We start from the raw sequence: 19,671 nt of genomic DNA on the forward strand, positions 1-19,671 counted from the left end.
TGAGATGTTTTGCCTGCATGCATATATGCATGTGTATCACTTACAGAAGCCAGAAGACAGTATAGGATCCCTTAGAATTGGAGTTGCAGACAATTGTGAGACATCATGAAGGGTGCCGGTAACCAAACCCAGGTCCTCTGCAAAACACTGAGTGTTCTTAACCTGTTTACCATCTCTCCAGCCCCAACACATACGTTCTTCACTAATAAATGGTAAGACTTTCAGGCTCAGAAGTTGCAAGTTGGCTTGTTCCTGTGTCAGCGTGGCACAGGGTGGCTCTAAACAACCTCACTTCTGGCTCCAAGGTTGTACATTGACCACTGCACCTTCTCTTATGAGCTACTTTTAAATTTAGTTCTTCTTTGTGAACTATTATGGTTCAAACATTTTTTAAATGAACAATTGATGTGTGTGCATGGTGGATACAGTGGTGTCTGTGGTACTATCATTTTGTTTATTTGTTTACTTATCTTCTAGTGTCTGTGTGTGTGTGTGTGCACATGCCCATGTGCCGACCAGAGGAGGGGGTCAACCATCTTCCTCTATTCCTTTAAACAGGATTTCTCACTGAACTGTGACTGTGCTGGCTAGTTAGTGAGCTTCAGGGGCCTACCCTGTCCCCACACTCCCCCCAACCCGAGCGCTGGGGTTACAGGCACGTGCAGGAATGCAGACTTTTTTTTTTAAGATTTATTTTCATTTATGTATTTGTTTTTGCGTGAGAAAATGGCAAGAATGTGCAGGTGCTCATGGAGGCCAGAAGAGGGCGTCAGATCCCCTGGAACTGGAGCCACAGACAGCACAAGCCTGTAGAACACAGAAATTCAACTCTGAAGAGCAACAAGGGTTCTTAACTATCAGACAGTCCTTCCAGTTCTCATGCCCAGGGACTTGAACTCGGGTCTTCATGCACACAGAGCAAGGGCTTTCCCCCACTTAGCCACTTCGCCAGCCCCTTAGTATACTTGTTCTGTTTTTCTGTTTTTTAAAAAGTTTTCGTAAGAAAGAGTTAAGGGGAAAACTAGGGATGGAGTTTAGCTGGTAGAGTGCTTGCCTGGCATACATAAAGGCCCCCAATGCTAAATGAACCCAGCAGTGGTGTTTACATGCCTATGATTACAGCACTTTTCAGGCACATGGCTGAGGATCGGAAGTTTACGACCATCTTAAGCAAGTCTGAGGCCAGCCTGGGCTAATGAGACCCTGCTTCAGGAAAAAAAAGTTTTCCTTTCTAGGAACGCTAGAATACTATGTATTTCTCCATATGTCTCATCTACTTTTTTGTATTTCTCAATACATTTAGTTGTATTTTTCTAAAAAAAAAACCCTCTTATTTTGTAAATGCTTTTTTTTTTCTTTTTTGCTTAATCATTTATTTTATGGACCTCAGAAACCACAGGGAAAGTTCTTCAGGGAAACTCTGAGGTCTGTCTTGTGACTCAAATTCTTTAATTTATGCTGCGTCCAACACACTGTGGGGAGAACTGCCTTCGATGTTGCAAAGGGAGAGAAAAAAATGACCTCACACTGTTCTAGGCTTCAGTCTTCCAAGCATGTATAATATGATCTTGGTTGACTTGGTATCAGTTACTATGTGAACCTGCCTCCTTGGCCAGTTCCTCATTGCCTCTTCCTCTCAACTTTTAATTCTTTTTTAAAATTATTTGTTTTTATTTTATGTGCATTGGTGTTTTGTCGGGGGTGTTGGGTTCCCTGGAATTGGAATTACAGACAGCTGAGAACTGCCACGTGGGCCCTGGGAATTGAACCTGGGTCCTCTGAAAAAGCAGTCAGTGCTCTCAACCACTGAGTCATCTCTCCAGCCCTCAATTTTCAATTCTTAGGAAATGACATTTTAAAAATTTATTATTCTCTCTGTGTGTGTATGCACATATGCCCGAGTGTATAAAGGACAACTCGACAGAGTTAGTTTTCTTCTTTTACCACGTGGATCCTGAATATCAAACTCAGATTGTCAGGCTTGGAGGTCAGTGCCTTAATCCACTGCACCATCTTGGCAGCCCCTCCTACTTTAAGTACCTAAGGGTACCTGCTCACTAAATATGCAGCAAATCAGCGTCAGCAAGTGGGATTTTCCCTATGTACGACAAGACTCTTCTAGTAAGACAAGAGAAGTCAGAGTGTCCTCCCCACTCCCATGAACGGGGGTGGGGGTGGGGGGAAGGATGAGGACATAACACAGAACATTGAGAGAAGGTGGCCATTTGCAGGCTGGCGACATCTTGCCAGAAAGCAGCCTCCATGGCACTCTGGTCAAGACAGTAAATTGTGCTACACAGGGCACCAAACAGCTAGCTATTCAATCTGTTATTTTGGGATAGCACTCTTACCGAAACAGTGCAGTTTTTGGAACTTCCTGTGACACTGTGAGGTGACTTTGGGGCTGGGGAATGGGTAGAGGCAGCAGAGCTCTGAGGAGCATGTTTGTAAAGCGCCAAGAATGCCTTGAAGAAGGCACAAATGCAGATGTCAGGTGATTCCACTAAGAGCTCAGTCAGAAAAGAGTGAGTTGAAAGACTCAGTCCCAGAGACTGCTTCTATCCGTGGCTCTCAACTTGGGGGCCGAATGACCCTATCACAGGGGTTGCATATCAGATATCCTGCATGTCAGATATTTACATCATGATTCATAACAGTATTGGTTAGGAAGTAGCAATGAAATAATTTTATGGTTGGGGTCACCACAACATGGGGAACTTGTGTTAAAGGGCTGCAGCATCAGGAAGGTTGAGGACCACTGTCTTATAATAGGAAATACAGAAATATGAATACTAGAGGTGATTTAAGGGTTTTAGGATGGGTCATGCCTGTAATCCCAGGACTCACTTGTCTAAGGAGTTTGGGGAAAGGAACTGACAAGTGTGGGCACCACACTCATCTTCCAGAGCACCCCTTGAAAGTCTGCTAAGCAATCTTACACAGACCACTTGTGCCTGTGGCTGTGTCTGTTCTTCAGATGAGGCATGTTCCATCAGGTGTTGTTAATAGTGTAGATGTGAACCGGAATGGAAGGCCTGACTTTAGCTGTGTGACCTTGGACCAAAGTCTCACTTTTCTGCAGGTTTGCTCCCCCACCCCACATTTAAAAGCAGAGATAATGCCAATACCTACCCCCTCCGTATGATGTATGATCAGGCTAATTATCATTGTTATTCTAGATAGTGTCTCAATAGTCCAGGTTGGCCTCGAACTCACCACATAGCAAAGGATAACCTTGAACTTTTGACGCTCAGGCTTCCACCACTAAGTGCTAGGATTTCAGGGGCACCACACTACTGGAATTATGAGGAACTGAGGGTGGAACCCAGGGCTTCTCCAGCGCTAGACAAACACTACCTCTAAGACACATTCCCAGTTCACAGCGGACTCATTTAAAGATCGTGTTGCTGAAGCTCTACTACCTAGGGAATGTCAATAAAAGGAAGTCCCAAGTGTTTGCTACAGTAACTTCTTTAGTGATAGTCATTATTTGCGGGTTTGATCTTCCATTCCATCCCAAACCCTAAACCCACACCGTTCCAAATGCTCCCTCTTGCTCCCCACCGTGCAGCCCCTGGCTTCCCTCCTCCAAGACAGTGTTGTCTAGGCTGTTTCTTAGGCCTGGTGTTCGGTTTCTGCTCTTCAGGAGCACAGATGTCCTGTCCTCTGGGATGCAGGATCCGAAACCACCCCTCCTCTTTACCCCTCCCCCCAATCAGAAGGAATGGACTAAAGGCCCAGATTGGAGTCCTGATAAGAAAACAACTCTTTTTAGCACTTACTTCTTTGCCTTGGAATTAACTCTTTCAGAGCCTGCCTCCAAGATTGGTCAACCCTGGTGACAGCGTTGGAAGGAGTAGCTTCAGTCACCTTAAGCACTTAACACAAAGCAGGACAGAGTAAACTAGTCTCGGTGCAGCTGAAGGGTCTGGATTAACCCTTTCAACTCCAGCCCTGTGTTCTCTCCAGGCCTCAAGCTTGGTGGATTTACTCCAGGATTCTGGCCATCCCTTCCCCAGGGTGCCCTTCACCTGAATCAGCGGGGCTCCCAGTAAGCTTCTGTCCCTCTCGCCTCCCACTTCTGTCCCTCCAGCCACCACCCCCAACCCTCGTGTGGCGCCTCCCCTCCTCCATCTCCAGGCTGAGCCCTGAGGGGCTGGGGGCGGAGCGTCTGGGCAGCGGACTTGGAGGCTTTTAGGCCAGCGGTTGCTTGAAAAGCGCCGCCACCGCTAGGCCCGGGACAGGCAATGGCAGGGGACGCGTAATCGCGGACAGTGAGAGGGCCACTGCTATCATGCCCGGGCGCGCGGGCGCCGCCCGGTTCTGCTTGCTGGCTCTCGCTCTGCAGCTACACTGGCCGCTGGCGGCGTGCGAGCCGGGATGGACCACAAGTAAGTGGCAGCGCATAGCAGGGTCGTGGGGTGGCTGGGGTATGTGGCCTGGGGGTCTGGGAGTTGCTCTTGCAGGCCTGGAGCTCCGTGACCGCTATCCCTGCGAGCTCTGCCACTCCCCGGGGCGTGAGTGCCGCCACCCCCAAACCTAGGAGTCCAGGCTTTGTTCTCATGCGGTGAGCCACGGGAGGTCGTGGATCTATCTGATGTGTGCACCGAGCAGTCAGAAAGCAGTGGGTCCTCTCGCTGCTTGCCTTCCTCTCTTCATCTCCTTCTTCTGTTTTCCTACTTTGGGCTTCTCTTTCCGCTGCTCTCCCGGTTTTTGCTCTGTTTTCTCAGGGTTGCTCATCTCCGCTCCGCCTCTCTCTCTCATGGCTATTTTGCCCTCTCGCAACCCCGGAGCATCCCCAGAGGAGCACCCCAAGCATCCTATGCACAATCGGTGGGGGAGCCACTCCCTGGGATCTTGCTGGGGGTCAAGTCAAATGCATGCTAGTTGGGCAGAAAATCAAAGGCTTCCAAGAGATTAGGGTAAGGTGGTTTACTGTGTGTCTCTGGCTGTACACTTCGCATCCCCACATTGGCAGTGACCCTACTCCAAGACCATTAAAGGGCCACGCACACCCATCATGAAGATTGTAAGCTGAAGTTCACTACCGAGAAAGTAGATATGTATAGGTATGCCCCTCATTGAAGACCCCCTGACACTGGAAACAAGATCTCTCTTTCCATTTCAACCAATGCCCGCTTTCTTTTGGCCTCAGTTTCCCCGTCTGTGAAAAAAGGGGGATGGGCTCTGCGCTTCCAGTTTGGAAGCTGGAAAAATGTCTGTTTCTCACAACTGTTTCCCCAGACACCGCTCCCTCCCGGGTCCCATCGCTCAGAGGCTCTCCTAGAATTTTGCGGAAGAGAGGGTCCCGAAGGGGCAATGCTTGGCTTCTGTCATTCTGATCCCGGAGAGCTTTAGCTCTGTAGCAGCTGGAGGGCTGGGCTGACTCCAGAGCGATGCTTACTGTACCAACTGTCAGCGTTTTTAAATCAAGCTAGCTGCGCCCGGGTACCGGTTGGACAGGCCACATGTCCCAGGCACGGAGAGCCTGACCCAAGGGTCCGCCCCACCCAGACCTGGTGCTCCAGTCCGCAGACGAAACCTGTTTTTCAAAGCTCTTATACCAAAAGGGAAACTGAGGCACAAGGGGCTTCACAGAGAAAGGAGAAGGGTCTTCCTTTCGTTGGAGCTTGGGGTTCCTTGAGGAAGAGGGAGCCAGGTACCCTTAGTCTGATTTTTCCATCCTAACACGTAAGCAGAAGGGAAAGGAAATCGAGCTTCATTGGATCTTGAGTCCCAGAGACCACTCAGGCACAGTCGCTGTAGACCTGGGAAGAAATAAAAATCTACGAGTAGTAAAATGACTTACGATCCCCGAACGAGCAGTTGCTGTTAATATTTTGCTTTCCCACTTCTTCCTATGACTATATACAGATGAATTGGGAAACGTACCACATACACACTTTAAAGGTACTTCCCAAACCATGACATCTTCCAAAACTATGATTTTAATGACTGTAAATTCTACCAAGAGACCGCAGAAATATAATTTCCCCCCAAAGTTAAACTCCTGGCTCTCGTACAAATGCAACAGAGATTTTTCTCCCCGTAGGACTTGGTCTGTGAGGTGGCAGAAGAGGTGGATTAAAGCTGGTTAAAAATCATTAGCTGAGCCCTAGTGATAAGGGGACTGATGTAGTGCAGTCCGAGGCTGAGACAGAGAATCACGTAATTGTTACTTATCTCTCCGCTATCCTGAAGGCACCTGCATCTTTGTTCAGCATAGGTGCACAGTTAATGATAGACTTCGCCGAGCACAGACCTTCCTTCCATAAAAAGCAAATGAAGCCATAGATAACCTTCTCTTAGGCAAGTCGCCCATCCTTTTGTTAGACAATGCTTCAGATCTGGTGCTGGAAAGATGATCCCACGTGCGTCTTCTTGCCTTATGTCCAAGCTGTGAGCCATTCTTTGCACGCTGTGTTGTGTTCTTAAACTGTACTCTTTGTTTAGACTTGACATTGTGTTTAGTACTTTTCATGATCCTGAGATCTTTAGACATTGTTCTAGACACCACACCGCTCCTTTTGTTTAAGAGTCAAGATTTATCAGTCACTATAGCAGGGGCTATGCCCGACTTGTTCTACCATGAACACTAAGCACCAAGCATAGTGGCATAGGGTTAATAACTCAGGATATACAGAATAAATATGTGAATGTATCATCCCTTCTGAAGTGGAAGCAACAAGTTCTTTGGATATATTTTGATTACAAATATATCACATTAGTCATTTGACAAGAAATTTAATCAATGATAATCCCACCACTCCATCCACCTTTAAAGGTTCTTCCCTGAGACAGGATGCTGTGTAGCCCTAGGAGGTCTTCAAACTCATAGCCAAGGGTGGTCTCTTGCTGGGATTACAGATGTGTGCCATAATGTCCAGCACAGTCATCTTTTATATCATTCATGTGATTGATGTGCTTGGACTAGCAGGAACAGAACATTGGTGTGCTCAGCTGCATCCCTGGGAGACTTTGCGTTTACCTCCTTTCAGAGACTTCACTTGCTTAGGATCCAGGAAATTCTCCATTTTAAAAAAGATGATCTGTAACTAGTGTTGATGTCTCCCATTCTTGAACATGGCTCTCGTGTGGTTCCCGCCTCTTTTCTTGGGAATTCACTGGCTACCTCCAAGGGTGGTGAGGAGAAGGGAGAAATGTGTGTGAGAAGATTTGGAGACAGGGACATGAAATGAATCCAACTGTGAACTTGCCAGTAAGATGGTTAAGGTTCATGATTTGCAAATTAACACTAATGGTTTGCAGGCTGGGTGGGGGTGGGGGGTGTCACATCACATTTTCTCACCTGTGACCCTGTAAGACCTCCCAGGGAGGTGACCATCACCTCCAAAGAGAAATAATTAAAGCTCAGTGGTAACCAGTGTGAGCCTTCTGATTCCACCCGGAATTTCCACCCGGAATTTCACCACTCATTACTCTCCAGGAAGTGGCTCCTGTGTTTCTCCAGAGTTGCCGCCTGCCTTCCTGCTTCTCCTCTATCCCTGTTCCCCTCCTCCACTCCCCACCCAGAGTCATCTTTGAAAGCAAAACAAAACTAATAGGGATCCTATTGCTCTTGTATTTGAAGACACCCAGAACTTTCTGAGTCTATTTATAATCATATCCAGACCCTCTTCATGCCTTTGTATCATTACACGAACAGCTGTCTTGCTTAGCACATTTCTTACCGACTTCCATTGATTTACTAGAGTATCTCCCCTGCATACATACTTACCAATGTCCCCTGACTTATAGGCTATATCCCCTTCCTCCTTGCTCCCTTTCATGACCAAGGCCATTTCTGCACTTGCTACTCTTTGCTCTTCCCCTGTTTTTTTTTTTTCTTTGTTTTTGTTTTTTACACATCTGTCTTCCTTTGGCTCCTGATGTCTCAATTAAACACCACCAGTACTGGCCATCCTGTTTAAAACAGGCCCCCTGCTAGGTGTCCCTTTATCCTGTGTGGCATGATATTATTTTTTCTCTAAGGCAATTACCATCACCTGAGAATGTCAGTTCATTTCCTGTCTCTTGGCAGATCTTGTTTGCCTTGTCTTTATCACTTTGTCACCAAGATGCAGTTGAGCCCAGCAGGTCTTCTGATACCCTTGGGCTGAGCACTTTTCAGGCAGCAATGATTGCCTCCCAAGAGGTCTGGAGCAGTGTGCCTGCCTGCTCCTGAGTGCCTGGGGTGTGGAGGTCTGGGATTCTCAGGGCTGTGCTGTCTTGTGTTGGCAGGAGGAAGTGAAGAAGGCAGCCCCCAGCTACAGCATGAACTCATAATACCTCAGTGGTGGACTTCTGAAAGCCCCGGGAAAGGACAGGTAAGCCTCCCAAGCCCTTCTGTTGGAGAAGCAGGAGTGAAGACTTGCTGAGGCATGGGACCACAAGCATCACCCCAGCTTCTGCTTCTGGTCCTAACCTTTCACTGTGTTAGTTTGGGACTTTCCTTCACTGTATGACACACTTGTAGACCATTCCTCAGCCCTTTTAGTTGAGGAAATGAAAATCCACAGTAATGGTGACACAGACTGGGGCTGGAGAGATGGCTCAGCCGCTAAAAGCATTTTCTGTCCTTGCAGGGGACAGGGGTGGGTCACAGCCATCTGTAACTCCAATTCAAGAAGACCCAAAGGTATCAGGTCTCTGAGAGGGTACCCGCCATGCACATGGTGCTCATACACATATGCAGGGAAAACAGTCATGTACAAACACACACACACACACACACACACACACACACACACACACACACACACAACCTTAAAACATACCGACACAGATTAAGTGCCAATGTGATTTTGTCACAGATCTTGACTGGAACTTTTGTTTTGTTTCTTTTTGTCTTTTTGTTGTCTGAGGAGAGATCTTCTGTAGCCCAGGTTACCTTCTAACTCATGATGTAGCTGAGAATGACTTCCCCTGGTTCTAGGATTATAGGCATATACCAGAGTGCCACCATGCCTTGCCCAGTTCTCTTTTGAGACGGTCTCAGTGGTAGTTGCAGTTTACAACCTGTAATTCCCTGCCTTCCCACCTCTATTTCTCCAATGCTGAGATTACAGACATGTGCCACTGTACTCAGCTAATTTAGTAAGAGTCAGGATAGGGAGCTCAGATTAGGTTATATATCTTTAAAAGGAATCCTGCAGGCTCCTTGAGCCAGAACACTAGCAAAATTCACAGGTGTTATCAAGGCAATTGGAATACGGTTAAGAACAGCGTCCTTGGCTCTGTTCAGATGACGAGTTAGGAATGACAAGAAAGGGAACTCTGTTGCGTGACAGTAGCCTGTTCCAGGGCCTTCTGCTTTACAGATGACTTGCACTTCCTCATTTGTAAAATCAGTTTTAGTGGGAATAAAGAGGAACAGAGGTATGGAAAAGGGCTGACTTTCTCTTTTTTGGTAGGGTCTCGATACATGCCCTACTCTGGCCCTCCTGCTTCATCTTCCCAGTGCAAGGATTATGTGGATAGACTACCATGCCCGGTTTGAAGGATTGGTTTCTGTGATCTCTGAGGGGGCCAAATGGCCTGTAATTCATTGGGCAACAGATAGGAACCAGATTAAAGCTGGGGGAAGAAGTGTCAGGAAAGACTTCAGACAATTGTGGCCTTGGAATCTGGAAAGATAAACAGATGAGAAACGCCCAGAATTCCTTAAGGTACTGCAGAGTCACACAGACATTTCCCCAGTCATGTCTCTGGCTTGAGTACAGTTAGGGGACTTACAGAGAAATTTCAGGGCAATAAAAGAAGGAAACATTTTTACCCTAAAAGCAAAGAAAAAAAATGCCTGAACTCATTCCATCCTAAAGTAGGAAAGGCTGAAAATAACCCCCGGAAACATTAGACAAATTACTAAATAGCCATCCTCGGGCAGATTATTCTTTTTAAATTTAAGGTTTTGAATATTTCACCCCTCACCATTATTGCCGAAGAATGGATATGATACTTTTTATAGAGGCTCCTTTGTTCCCTCCAGATGTTGGATCCTGGGCATCCTCAGGAAGGGCCTGAGAAACAAAGTGGAGGACCAGATCCTGTCTTTGTTCCCAGCCATTGTCTGCCCAGAGGGTGGCTCATTGTGTTCTGCAGGGGTAGTCAGCCCAGTGCCTGGCACCATAAATATTTGTTGAATAAGAGAGAGAGTGTGTGGGTTAGTTCACTATGACTCTTACTTGCATTTGAGGAATTCGCTGTCTTATTAGACATCACTTAAATGCTGCCCTGATCCAGATGTTTTAGGATGATGCATATGCACAGGATAGGCCTCTCAGATGGCATGGGGTTGGAGGTCTGTTTAATTTTGCCCTAAACAGAAAGGACGTTGGGTCTTTCTTTAGGGAAATACAAGCAGTGGGCACCTTCCAAGGCTTCCCAGGAGCAGTGATAATGTCCCTTATTCAGGCAGTTTTGGAATTCCAGGAGGAAGGCAGTCTGTAGTAGAGCTGGATGGGCAAGCTTCACAGAGCCGTGAAATGCGACTTCATTGTTTTGCTTGAACTGTTCCCTGGAAACAGGGAACATCTGATTTTCAGTCTCCTGTCTGAGTACCCTCCAGAAACAGAGAAGTATTTTTGGATTACCTACATAAAAATAAATATTAGTTCTCATGTGGCAGGTTGTGTCTCTGTGTGGGGCACATGGCACTGCTTGCACTGTGCCAACATTCTGTTTTTCTGTGGACTGTCACATGAGTGTCTGCCCCTTGGGTAAGGACTTGCTAGAGTTCTGTTGTCATGTATTCAAATGCCTACTGGGGCTGTGTGTTCTTGATTCTCAGTGCGACTGGCTAGGGCTCTTACTCCAGAAGTCCCCAGGGCAAATGGGCAGCAATCACAGTGGGCATTGGCCATGTGCTGAGTCGGCACCTCAGAATCTGGGAAGGGAGTCTCTAGTGAAAGTGCCTGGGCACTCATCTGTCTCCCTGCTTCCTGCCCTCATACCCTTCATAAGATGAGGCAACAGAATTAATTAGGTATTGCACAAGGTACTTGATCATCAGAGGCCTTGGTGATATTCAAGTCCGAAGCCCAGACCCCAGCTGGAAACGTGAGGAGCAGGAATTAAGAAAGGGACTGTGACTGGGCTGTGGATGTGACTCAGTTTGTAGCATGTTTGCTTGAGGTCCTGGGTTTCATCCCTAACACACACGTGTACACACACACACACACACACACACACACACACACACACACACACACACACACACACGAATGAATGTACACATGCACTCATGCCCTTGAATACAGTACACATGTACACAGCAAGGAAAAGAAAAAGAAAAAGCAAGTAGTGTCATTGGTTCCTGTCTGACAGTCTTATGCTGCTAAGTTAAGCCTTTAAAAACTTTTAGTCCATATTGTCAAATTACTTTCCAGACAGTTGGACTAAGTTCACATTCTCAGTTATTGGATTTGAGAGTGTCCATTGGGATTTACAGTTTTAAATGGTCTTTGTCCCTTTTTGATTTTGTGTAGGATGCCCTCTCTCCCCTAGTTCTTTTGTTTTTCAAGATAGGGTTTCTCTGGGTAGCTTTGGAGCCTGTCCTGGAACTGGCTCTGTAGACCAGGCTGGCCTCAACTCGATGATCTGCCTGCCTCTAGAGTTCTGGGATTAAAGGCATGTGCCACCACCCTCTGGCTACATACGGTATCCTATTGTTTTGAATGCCCCCCCCACCATGGGGAGAGGAGGGAGTTTCCCCATGATGTTCAGCATACTCTTCATGCTTGTTGTCCCTTTGCATATCTTAGGTGATCTGTACTGGGAGTATGGTGTGTTTGGCCACTGGCAAATTGCTTATGTTTGTTTAAAATGCTGGTGCTCTTTGTTGCCACCTCTGAGGTGCTTGGAGTTCCCAAATTGAGGGCTCACATAAAATCAAACAAAATATGAAAGAACTCACTTTGTAGAAGGCTCTTTGGTGGTTTTTAAGATGACAGCTAATATGGCATTGAGAACTTCCTTTGAACTAGGCACTGTGATACATTACTTACATTCATTTTCTCATCTGGTCCTTAATGATCCTTGTAAGGTTAGTTACTAGCACTCCAGGGCTGGAAAGAGGAAACAGAGGAGTAGGGTAACCTGGTAACATGTCCAGGTTCACACAACCACAGATGTCATACTGCACACCAACCTGTCTGACTGTCCAGGGAATTACCTCTGAGGATCAGGTCTCTCTGTGTGACCTTCACAAGACTGCATGCACCTGCTCAGCCTTGAGCCTCAGCCTGAATTTCTCCACTTTGCTTCTTAGGGGAAAGCAGATGGGGAAGCTTTGGATTGTTTTGAGACTTGGGTCACTTCAAGCTCAGGCTGGAAAGGCTAATGACCTTTCTTCGCTGGCTTCCGGAGGATCCCTGTGCAGGCACTGTGTCAGATCCGGTGCTAGGCCCTGGGAGCCTCAGTCCCTGCTTCCAGGAACTGACATCCTTTCATTGTTGTTTTTAGCATCCACTCACAGCGGAGCTCAGGGTCATGGCTGAAGGGCGAGAGCTGATCCTGGACCTGGAGAAGAATGAGTAAGTGGCTTTCTCCCTTCTTCTGTCTGACGCAAACCAGTTAACTCACCTTCAATGCCAAGTCTGATGCAGCTGTCACAGCTGGAAAGGAAGAAGTTTAGTGGTGTGGCCCCCAAGCTCTCCATCCTTGGTCCCTTTGTGGGGCATCCTGCCAGGACAGAGGTTTTCCTTGGTCTCTCTTGACCGCTGGGAGATGGCTGGGCTGCTTCACATCCTGCTTGGATTTCCTTAGGCTGTGTTTCCGGTGCTTCTTGGAGTTGACTGCAGGCGTGTGTGTGTGTGTGTGTGTGTGTGTGTGTGTCTAAGGGCGGGAAGGGACTGGAAGCAGCTGCCGACCTAGCTCCAGCTCAGTGTACGGCAGGAAGTGAAGGCGATTAGCAGGAGACAGGGAGAAGCAGCAGGCTGGGCAGGGATTTGGCACCTCTGACCCTGATTCTTTTATCTACCCAAGATTCTGCTGAGAAGTGCATTGCCTGAAGCCTCCTGGCTTCCACGAGTCTAGCTTTTCCCTAACCTCATTCATGCTGGGCGGTGGCCTAGTTCAGAAATATCCCCGCATTGATTTGCCTTCCGGCATAACTGTCTCGATTCATGGATGGTGGGGAAGAGCAGACGACACTGACTGGCTGCGTCCATCGATTGATTGCCCATTCTCCCTTCAGTCCCGCCCGCCTGGCCTCCTAGAGCTCCTCGTACTTGGCCAGGGACTCTTTTAAGGCCTTTATAATTTCCCCACCAATGGTCCCACTTGTGTTGTCCACATAGACGCTGTAGATAAGGATGCTTGACTTGGAGAGCTGCCTGTCTGCTCTTGGCAGCCTCCAAAACACCCTGGAAGCTGATGAGTAATGAAAGACTTGCTGCCAAGAAAGGGCTAGAGCAAGGCCTTCCCCATCCAAAAGGGTGGGAATGGCTGCTTGGCTTGGGTGGAAAGGGTGAAGAAGGATTTATTCCAAATTTGGTCTCTTTGGACACTTGGAGAAAAGGATCAGTGGAGTCCCCAGTGTGGCGACAGGGCAACAACATCCACTGAGACAGGGACAGGGTGTTTTGTGACACTACTCTTGGGGTCATGTGAGCAAGCATCTGCTTACCAGCGATAGGCCAAAGTAAGGGTGCCGCCAAAGCCCAACTTTGTGAACCAGTAATTTTTACTGGGTTACTTACAGTAACGGGGTGAGGGGTTACCAACAGGTACAGAAATGACTCAAAAGATAGCAGTTTCAGCAAGGCCTGCCAAACATGGGTAGCAGCTTATGAATGCCTGGAAGCCCAGAGCCCACTGCATGGCCTGCAGGCAGCTCAGGTGGTCTGAGCCTTGTCCAGGTGGCTGGGCTGAGCCTCGGGGAGGGAGGTAGTCCTCATACAGTTTATATACAGTTGCTTATATACTGCTTCTATACAGCTGAGGACAAGGGGTCTAGTGATTCTGGCCATTTTCAGGAACTTCCTTGAAGCCTTGAGTTGTTTACTTCCTGAATTTAATGAACTTCCCCAGCAGAATGGAGTGTTTTCACTCTCTCTAGAGTAGTGGTTTTCAATTCTAATGCTGCAACCCTTTAATACAGTTCTTTATGTTATGATGATCCCTAACCATAAAATTATTTTGTTGCTGCTTCATATCTGTGATTTTGCTACTGTTATGAATCATAATATAAATATCTGATATTCAGGTTATCTGATATGCAATCCCTAAAGGGTTCATGACCCACAGGTTGAGAATCACTGCTTTAGAGCAAACACCTTATGTCTTAAAGATCTGGGGTTTATTATCATGGAGGAAATTGCTACATAACCTAGGGCTCGCTCTGTCCCCCTCTTCCCTCTGCCTCTGGCACACTGGCTTTCAGCACACCAAGAAGATGAGCATCACCGCCATGTTGGCTCCTTTTTCCCTGAGCTAAACCAGCGTTCTACTGGTTTTTCAGAATGTTTCTTTCCTTCGACACCCTGGGTTGGTCTGACTGACCGGTATGGGAAGCGTGTCCTTGCTCAGGGCTTCTCTTTGATTTTGGTGCTATGATCCTATAAGCAAAGGCCCAGGGAGGGTTAGCTTGTGCTTGATCTGTCTCAGGGATCTGTTTTGGTGCCTTACTGGCTCTGCTGGGTAGCGTCGCTGTGCTCTGTTTGCCACCTGTGTCTGTCTTGTTTACCCCACATGGATATTGGGCTTAACCTTCCTCTGGCCTGTTGAATTGATGATGTAGTCAGGGGCATATCCTTAGCTGGGTCAGCCAAGCAGGGGCTTTCGATCCTTGCCCTTTCCTTCTGTGTTGGGACTCCTGCAGAAGATCTCAAAAAATTACAACAGGAAGATGTCTCAGAGACTATGGAATGCCGCAGTCTCATGCATAGCAACAGAAACCTCAGCTCGCCTAAAGCCTCAGCACGCATGTGAGGACGGTGAGTGGAAGGAAATAAGTTGTGTCACTGGCTTGGATCTGGAGTTGTTAACATGTGAGCCAGGGCAAGCTGCTGAAATCTGAGAGGACAGTAGTAAGGACCACCTCCTGGGGTGGGCCGTGTGGAATGGATGGAGTGGTCAAAGCAGATCATGTGAGCACATGGAATTGTCAGATATGGTGATTTTTTAAAATTAAGTTTTAATTGTGTGTGTGTGTGTGCCCTTGTCCATATGCCTGTATGCTCAGGTCAAGGGATTGATTACCTCAGATGTCACTCCTCAGGAATGTTGCCTACCTTATTTTGAAACAAGATCTCTCATTGTCTTGGAGTTCACTGCAGTCCTGCTGGCCAGAGAGCCCCAGGGATCTGCCTGGCTCCCCTTATCTCTAGGATTACAAGCACTCATTACCATGCCTGGCTTTTTTATGTGGGTTCTAGGACTGAACTAGGGAAGGCAAGGTTTTGCTGGGCAGGTCCTGTGTGGTTTTTAATACCCCTGCTAGGGATTTCCCACAGGTGCACCCTGTTGTGTACACCTGGCCAGCAACTCCCAGTAAGCCTGTGGGTCAAGATATGGTTCCTGGCCTCCTTGAGTTCTGGAGGCTGGAGACTGGTTCAGAATGGAAGCAGCAGAGCCAAGGCACGTGACCTCACCAGGTGGCCCTGGGGAAGGACTTCCTGCTGTTTTCATCCAGATTGGGCTTTTTGTTTTTGCACACATGTTACTGAGCTGAATCGACTCCAACTGCACACAACTTCCTGGTGTGTTTATTTCCCCAAGCCCTCTCATTCATAGTGCCCGGCAAGCCCAGATTCAAAACCACTCTGGCGTGAGGAGATGTTTTTTTCTGAGTTTTCAACTTACAGTGTTAACATTTCTTCCTTGCGGTATCTAGGGAATCTAAGCCCCGTACTCAGAAACATCCTGAGCTCTGCTCCCTTACCCTCCTGGTAGAATCCTTCGCTCTTTACCGTCTGTTGTCACCTGTGACGTTCCCAGAACCGCATAGGCACTGGGGGCTTGAACTGTGGGAACAAGTTCTGCTAGGGTGGAGCTCTTGTTACAGTGGGAGGGGAAACAAACAGTAAGCGGACAGTCAGTATACAGTGCATCAGATGATAAGAACTGTATGCAGGAAGCAAAACACTGGGCTCAGGAAGAGCAGGGGTGGAGGGAGCAGATGTTGATGAGCGGTATTCAGGAATGACCCTGGGGAATTTGAGTGGGGATGTGAAGGAGGGAGATGGGTTTCAAGGAGGCACGAGTCAAGCTTAGAGGTCCTGTAGGTGGTGAGGGTTTCAGGAGCCCCGTCTCACTTCCTTATGTCTCCTCAGCCATTGGATGCTCTGGCCTCCCAGGAGTCATGGGCAAGGGCTTCTGGGACAATGGTGAGGGAAGGATATTGAAATTTGTTTTTCATCACTCTGAGGTGTCTGGCTTTTTCCCATCAAATCAGAGTCCTCGTGCTAATGCACAGCCCGAAATAGCAATGAGCCGGCCTTTAATGGAATTCACACATGGAGAGATCATTGCCAAGAATGGTGAGGACAGAGGAGTAGGGGGAGGGGCCAGGAGATAGGAGGGAGCTTTAGCAGAGTCAGCAGCCTGGGCAACATTTTCTCCTCTTTGAAGCAGCTCAGGAGAAATTGGTGCCATCCCTGTGACTGGTCATAGCCCCCTTTTCTGTGGAGCAAAGCAAAAAAAAAAAAAAAAAAGAAAGAAAGAAAGAAAGAAATGACCCCTGTGAGTAAATGAGCACATGGCTTCATGTTGGGTCTTATATCCGATGCTGGCTCTGCCACTTAACAGCGACGAGGTGTCTTTTAGCGTCAGTCCGTTCACACAGCACTATAATCACAGTCCCCTATCACAGAGCCACGGGGAGGCTGAGATACTGTGGTAGGCATAAGGGACCTAACCCAGTTCCTATTGCACACTCAGTAAAGAACAACTGTTATTATTTCTTGCTCCACTGTTCGCACATTGCACAACGGGGGCATGTTCGTTGTAAAACACATAGCAGTGCCAAGTAAATAAAACGGGGAAGGTTTCCTGCCCACGAGGAGAGCTCATTGCTGCCTGGTGGGGCTCTTCTAGACCTCTCCTGTGTCTGTGAGAACATGGATCCTGTCACAGGGGTGCTGACACAATTTCTAGTGTAGCTGGGGAAGAAAAGAAAAAAGAAATTTAGAAAAATATTTTTATTTTATGTGCATAGATATTTTGCCTGCATATAAGCATGAGCACCATGTGTATGCCTGGTACCCTTAGTGCTGTCAGATCCCCTAGAATGGAGTTACAGACAGTTTGAACTGCCATGTGTGTGTGCTAGGATGTGAACCTGGGTCCTCTGGAAGAGCAGTCAGTGCCTTTAGCTTCTGAGACATGTTTCCAGCCCTGGGAAAGGAGATTTTACCACACAAACAGTTCTGTAGCATTTTTATGTATACCTGACTGTCATGAAAACTGTACTACTTTGTCTTGGGAAGCATTGTGATGTAATTTATGATAATATCTGGCATTACACTCTGCGTAATTTGGGAACATTGCATCGTTGTTAGGAGGCAGGCATCTGTTCTGGTGGACACAGCCCTGAGCTGAGAGGTGATGTGGAGTTGATGGATACACCCTCCTGAGCCTCAGCTTTTGTTTGTGTAAGATGGGATTTTTGTTTGAGTTGGGCTTCAAGACCCGTCTTTTATTACCTATTTAAAGGGCATTGTGTACATGCAAATAGGAATAGGAGGTTCCTGCTTCAGGAGACTCCCACAGAGGGCAGCAGGAAGATGAGAAACCATGTCTCATACCATGTCCTTGAAGTTGGGGTGAACTGTTAACTTAGGACTCACTGGTTCAGGCAGCAGAAAGAGCAGTAGGGGAATTACAGGGTAGAAATTACAGGCTGCTGTTCACAGCCTGTAATTTGGTGGCATGCATCCATAACATTTTTTCTCTGTGACTTGCCCCCTGTTCGAAGACTGCCATTAACCTAGGGACTGTGTTTGGCAAACCTTGGTGAGGTACAATTAGATGGACTCCACATGTGCTGAAGGTATCCTAGGAGATAAACTTCTCCAGGGAGCTGTGGGCCCTAGCTCTCTTCCCTCTTGGTTACTTTGTCCAAGAGAGGATCCACTGACCTGTTCAACCTAAGGCCAAGTAAGCCAGTGGGCAAAATCACTGTATTGCAAGGTCACCTTCAAGAACCAGTGAGGACTAGGGGGTGCTGGCCTAGCATGTGTGAGGCCCTGGGTTCCATTTCTAGCAGGATAGATAGAAATTGGTCATGGTGGTGCATGCCTGTAATCCCAACATTGCAGAGGTGGAGGAGGGAGGGTTGGCAGTTTAGGGTCATCTTGGCCTACACTCTGGTTTGAGGACATCTGAACTATAGGAGACCCTGTCTCAAAAAGAAACAAAACAAGTAAACGAGAAACTTCTTGCCAGCACAGGAGGACCTGTGGTAATGTCATTTTCTTCACTAGTCCCCTGAACACACCTAAGGACTCTTCTCTCCTGAATATATCCTCCTGCATTGAGTTCAAACCACAGTGACATTTAGATCTGGTCTAAGAAGGAGTGACAGTTGGGCAGTGGTGGTGCAGGCCTTTAATACTAGCACTCTGGAAGCATGGATCTCTGTGAGTTCGAGGCCAGCCTGGTCTACAGAGCTAGTTTCAGGATAGCCAGAGCTACATAGTGAAACCCTATCTCAAAAACAAACAAACAAACAAACAAAAAAGGAAAGCAATAGTGACATCCTTTTATCTCAAGGCTACAAGGCTCATCAAAAACAATGGATATTAGTGCTATTTTATGCTGTCGTTATTAATGAAGAACTTGGGCACTTAGAGCTTTGGGAGTTTAAATACCCATTACAGCTTTTGACATGTTAGAGGTTTTGGGTGTCTTGATATGCATTATGACTTTTGACAATAAGTTTTCTTCACAGTTCAGATATTGTAGGAAAGTATTGTCCTGAAACTTTAGAGTCACTCTAGAAAATGAAGTCATCTGTCATTGTTTTGTCTTCCTGTTTCTTTTCTTCCTTCCTTCCTTTCCTTTTTTTTTTTTTTAATATTGGGTCTTACTCGACAGCCAGGATGTCACCAAACTCATGGCAATCCTCTGGCCTCCACTTCCCAAGTAATGATATTAGAAGCATGAGCCATCACCACACCAGCTAACAGCCATTCCTTATCAGCTTTCTCGTTTTCTTCCTTTCCCCTTAGTCCTAGCTGAATTGTTTAGTGATAGAGGAACAGACTGGCGAATCATCAGGCAGAGGGCTTTCTTCAACAGACAACTGGAATTACTTACTGCCTCTCATTCCCACATTTTTCTCTCATGGAGTTCTTGTAGAAATATTCAGCTAATTTAAACAAGAGCCAAGCAGAGCGATGCTGCCACCATGCTCATCCCAGCATCTTCTCACAGTAGGGACAGACGCTAACATCTTGTGTAGAGTAGAGGACACCCCTCTTTGGCCCTCTGTGACAGAAATTTCATTTTTTGTTGGCAAAATTCAATTTCCTGGGCCAAAGAGACGCTGGGAAAGGCTTAGCTGGTGTCCTAGTGCCCTTAGCAGACCGGGTTTTGCCGAGTTGCATTTAAATGAATCACAGACATATGGATTACATTTCACTTAAAATACACATGGCCCAAGAAATTAAAGGATATCATACTTTAAGCAAGTATTTGGCAGATCTCAAGTATTCAAAATGTTTTTGC

At 47.1% G+C, this 19,671-nt stretch overlaps 1 protein-coding gene and 1 long non-coding RNA gene across 3 annotated transcripts in view; one reads left to right on the forward strand and one right to left on the reverse strand.

Moving 5' to 3' along the window:
- Positions 1–685: 685 nt before the first annotated feature.
- Positions 686–12,794, reverse strand: LOC121141301. Its single transcript, XR_005878177.1, has 3 exons — positions 12,583–12,794; positions 3,783–5,768; positions 686–807 (listed from the first exon to the last, which is right to left on the reverse strand). It is a non-coding gene; the product is annotated as an uncharacterized LOC121141301 (long non-coding RNA).
- The window catches only part of Adam19 (ADAM metallopeptidase domain 19), an 82,768-nt gene continuing 67,355 nt past the window's right edge, over positions 4,259–19,671 (forward strand). For both annotated transcript variants that reach the window (XR_005878176.1, XM_005071903.4), the window contains exons 1-3: positions 4,259–4,391; positions 8,242–8,327; positions 12,463–12,533. Coding sequence is in view for 1 of the 2 variants with exons in the window: in XM_005071903.4 (XP_005071960.1) it covers positions 4,295–4,391; positions 8,242–8,327; positions 12,463–12,533 (254 nt within the window). In the remaining variant the exon portion in view is untranslated. The remainder of the gene's footprint in view (positions 4,392–8,241; positions 8,328–12,462; positions 12,534–19,671) is intronic.

This window comes from Mesocricetus auratus, unplaced genomic scaffold (genome assembly GCF_017639785.1).
Source record: "Mesocricetus auratus isolate SY011 unplaced genomic scaffold, BCM_Maur_2.0 Super-Scaffold_100007, whole genome shotgun sequence".
Lineage (NCBI taxonomy): Eukaryota > Metazoa > Chordata > Mammalia > Rodentia > Cricetidae > Mesocricetus > Mesocricetus auratus.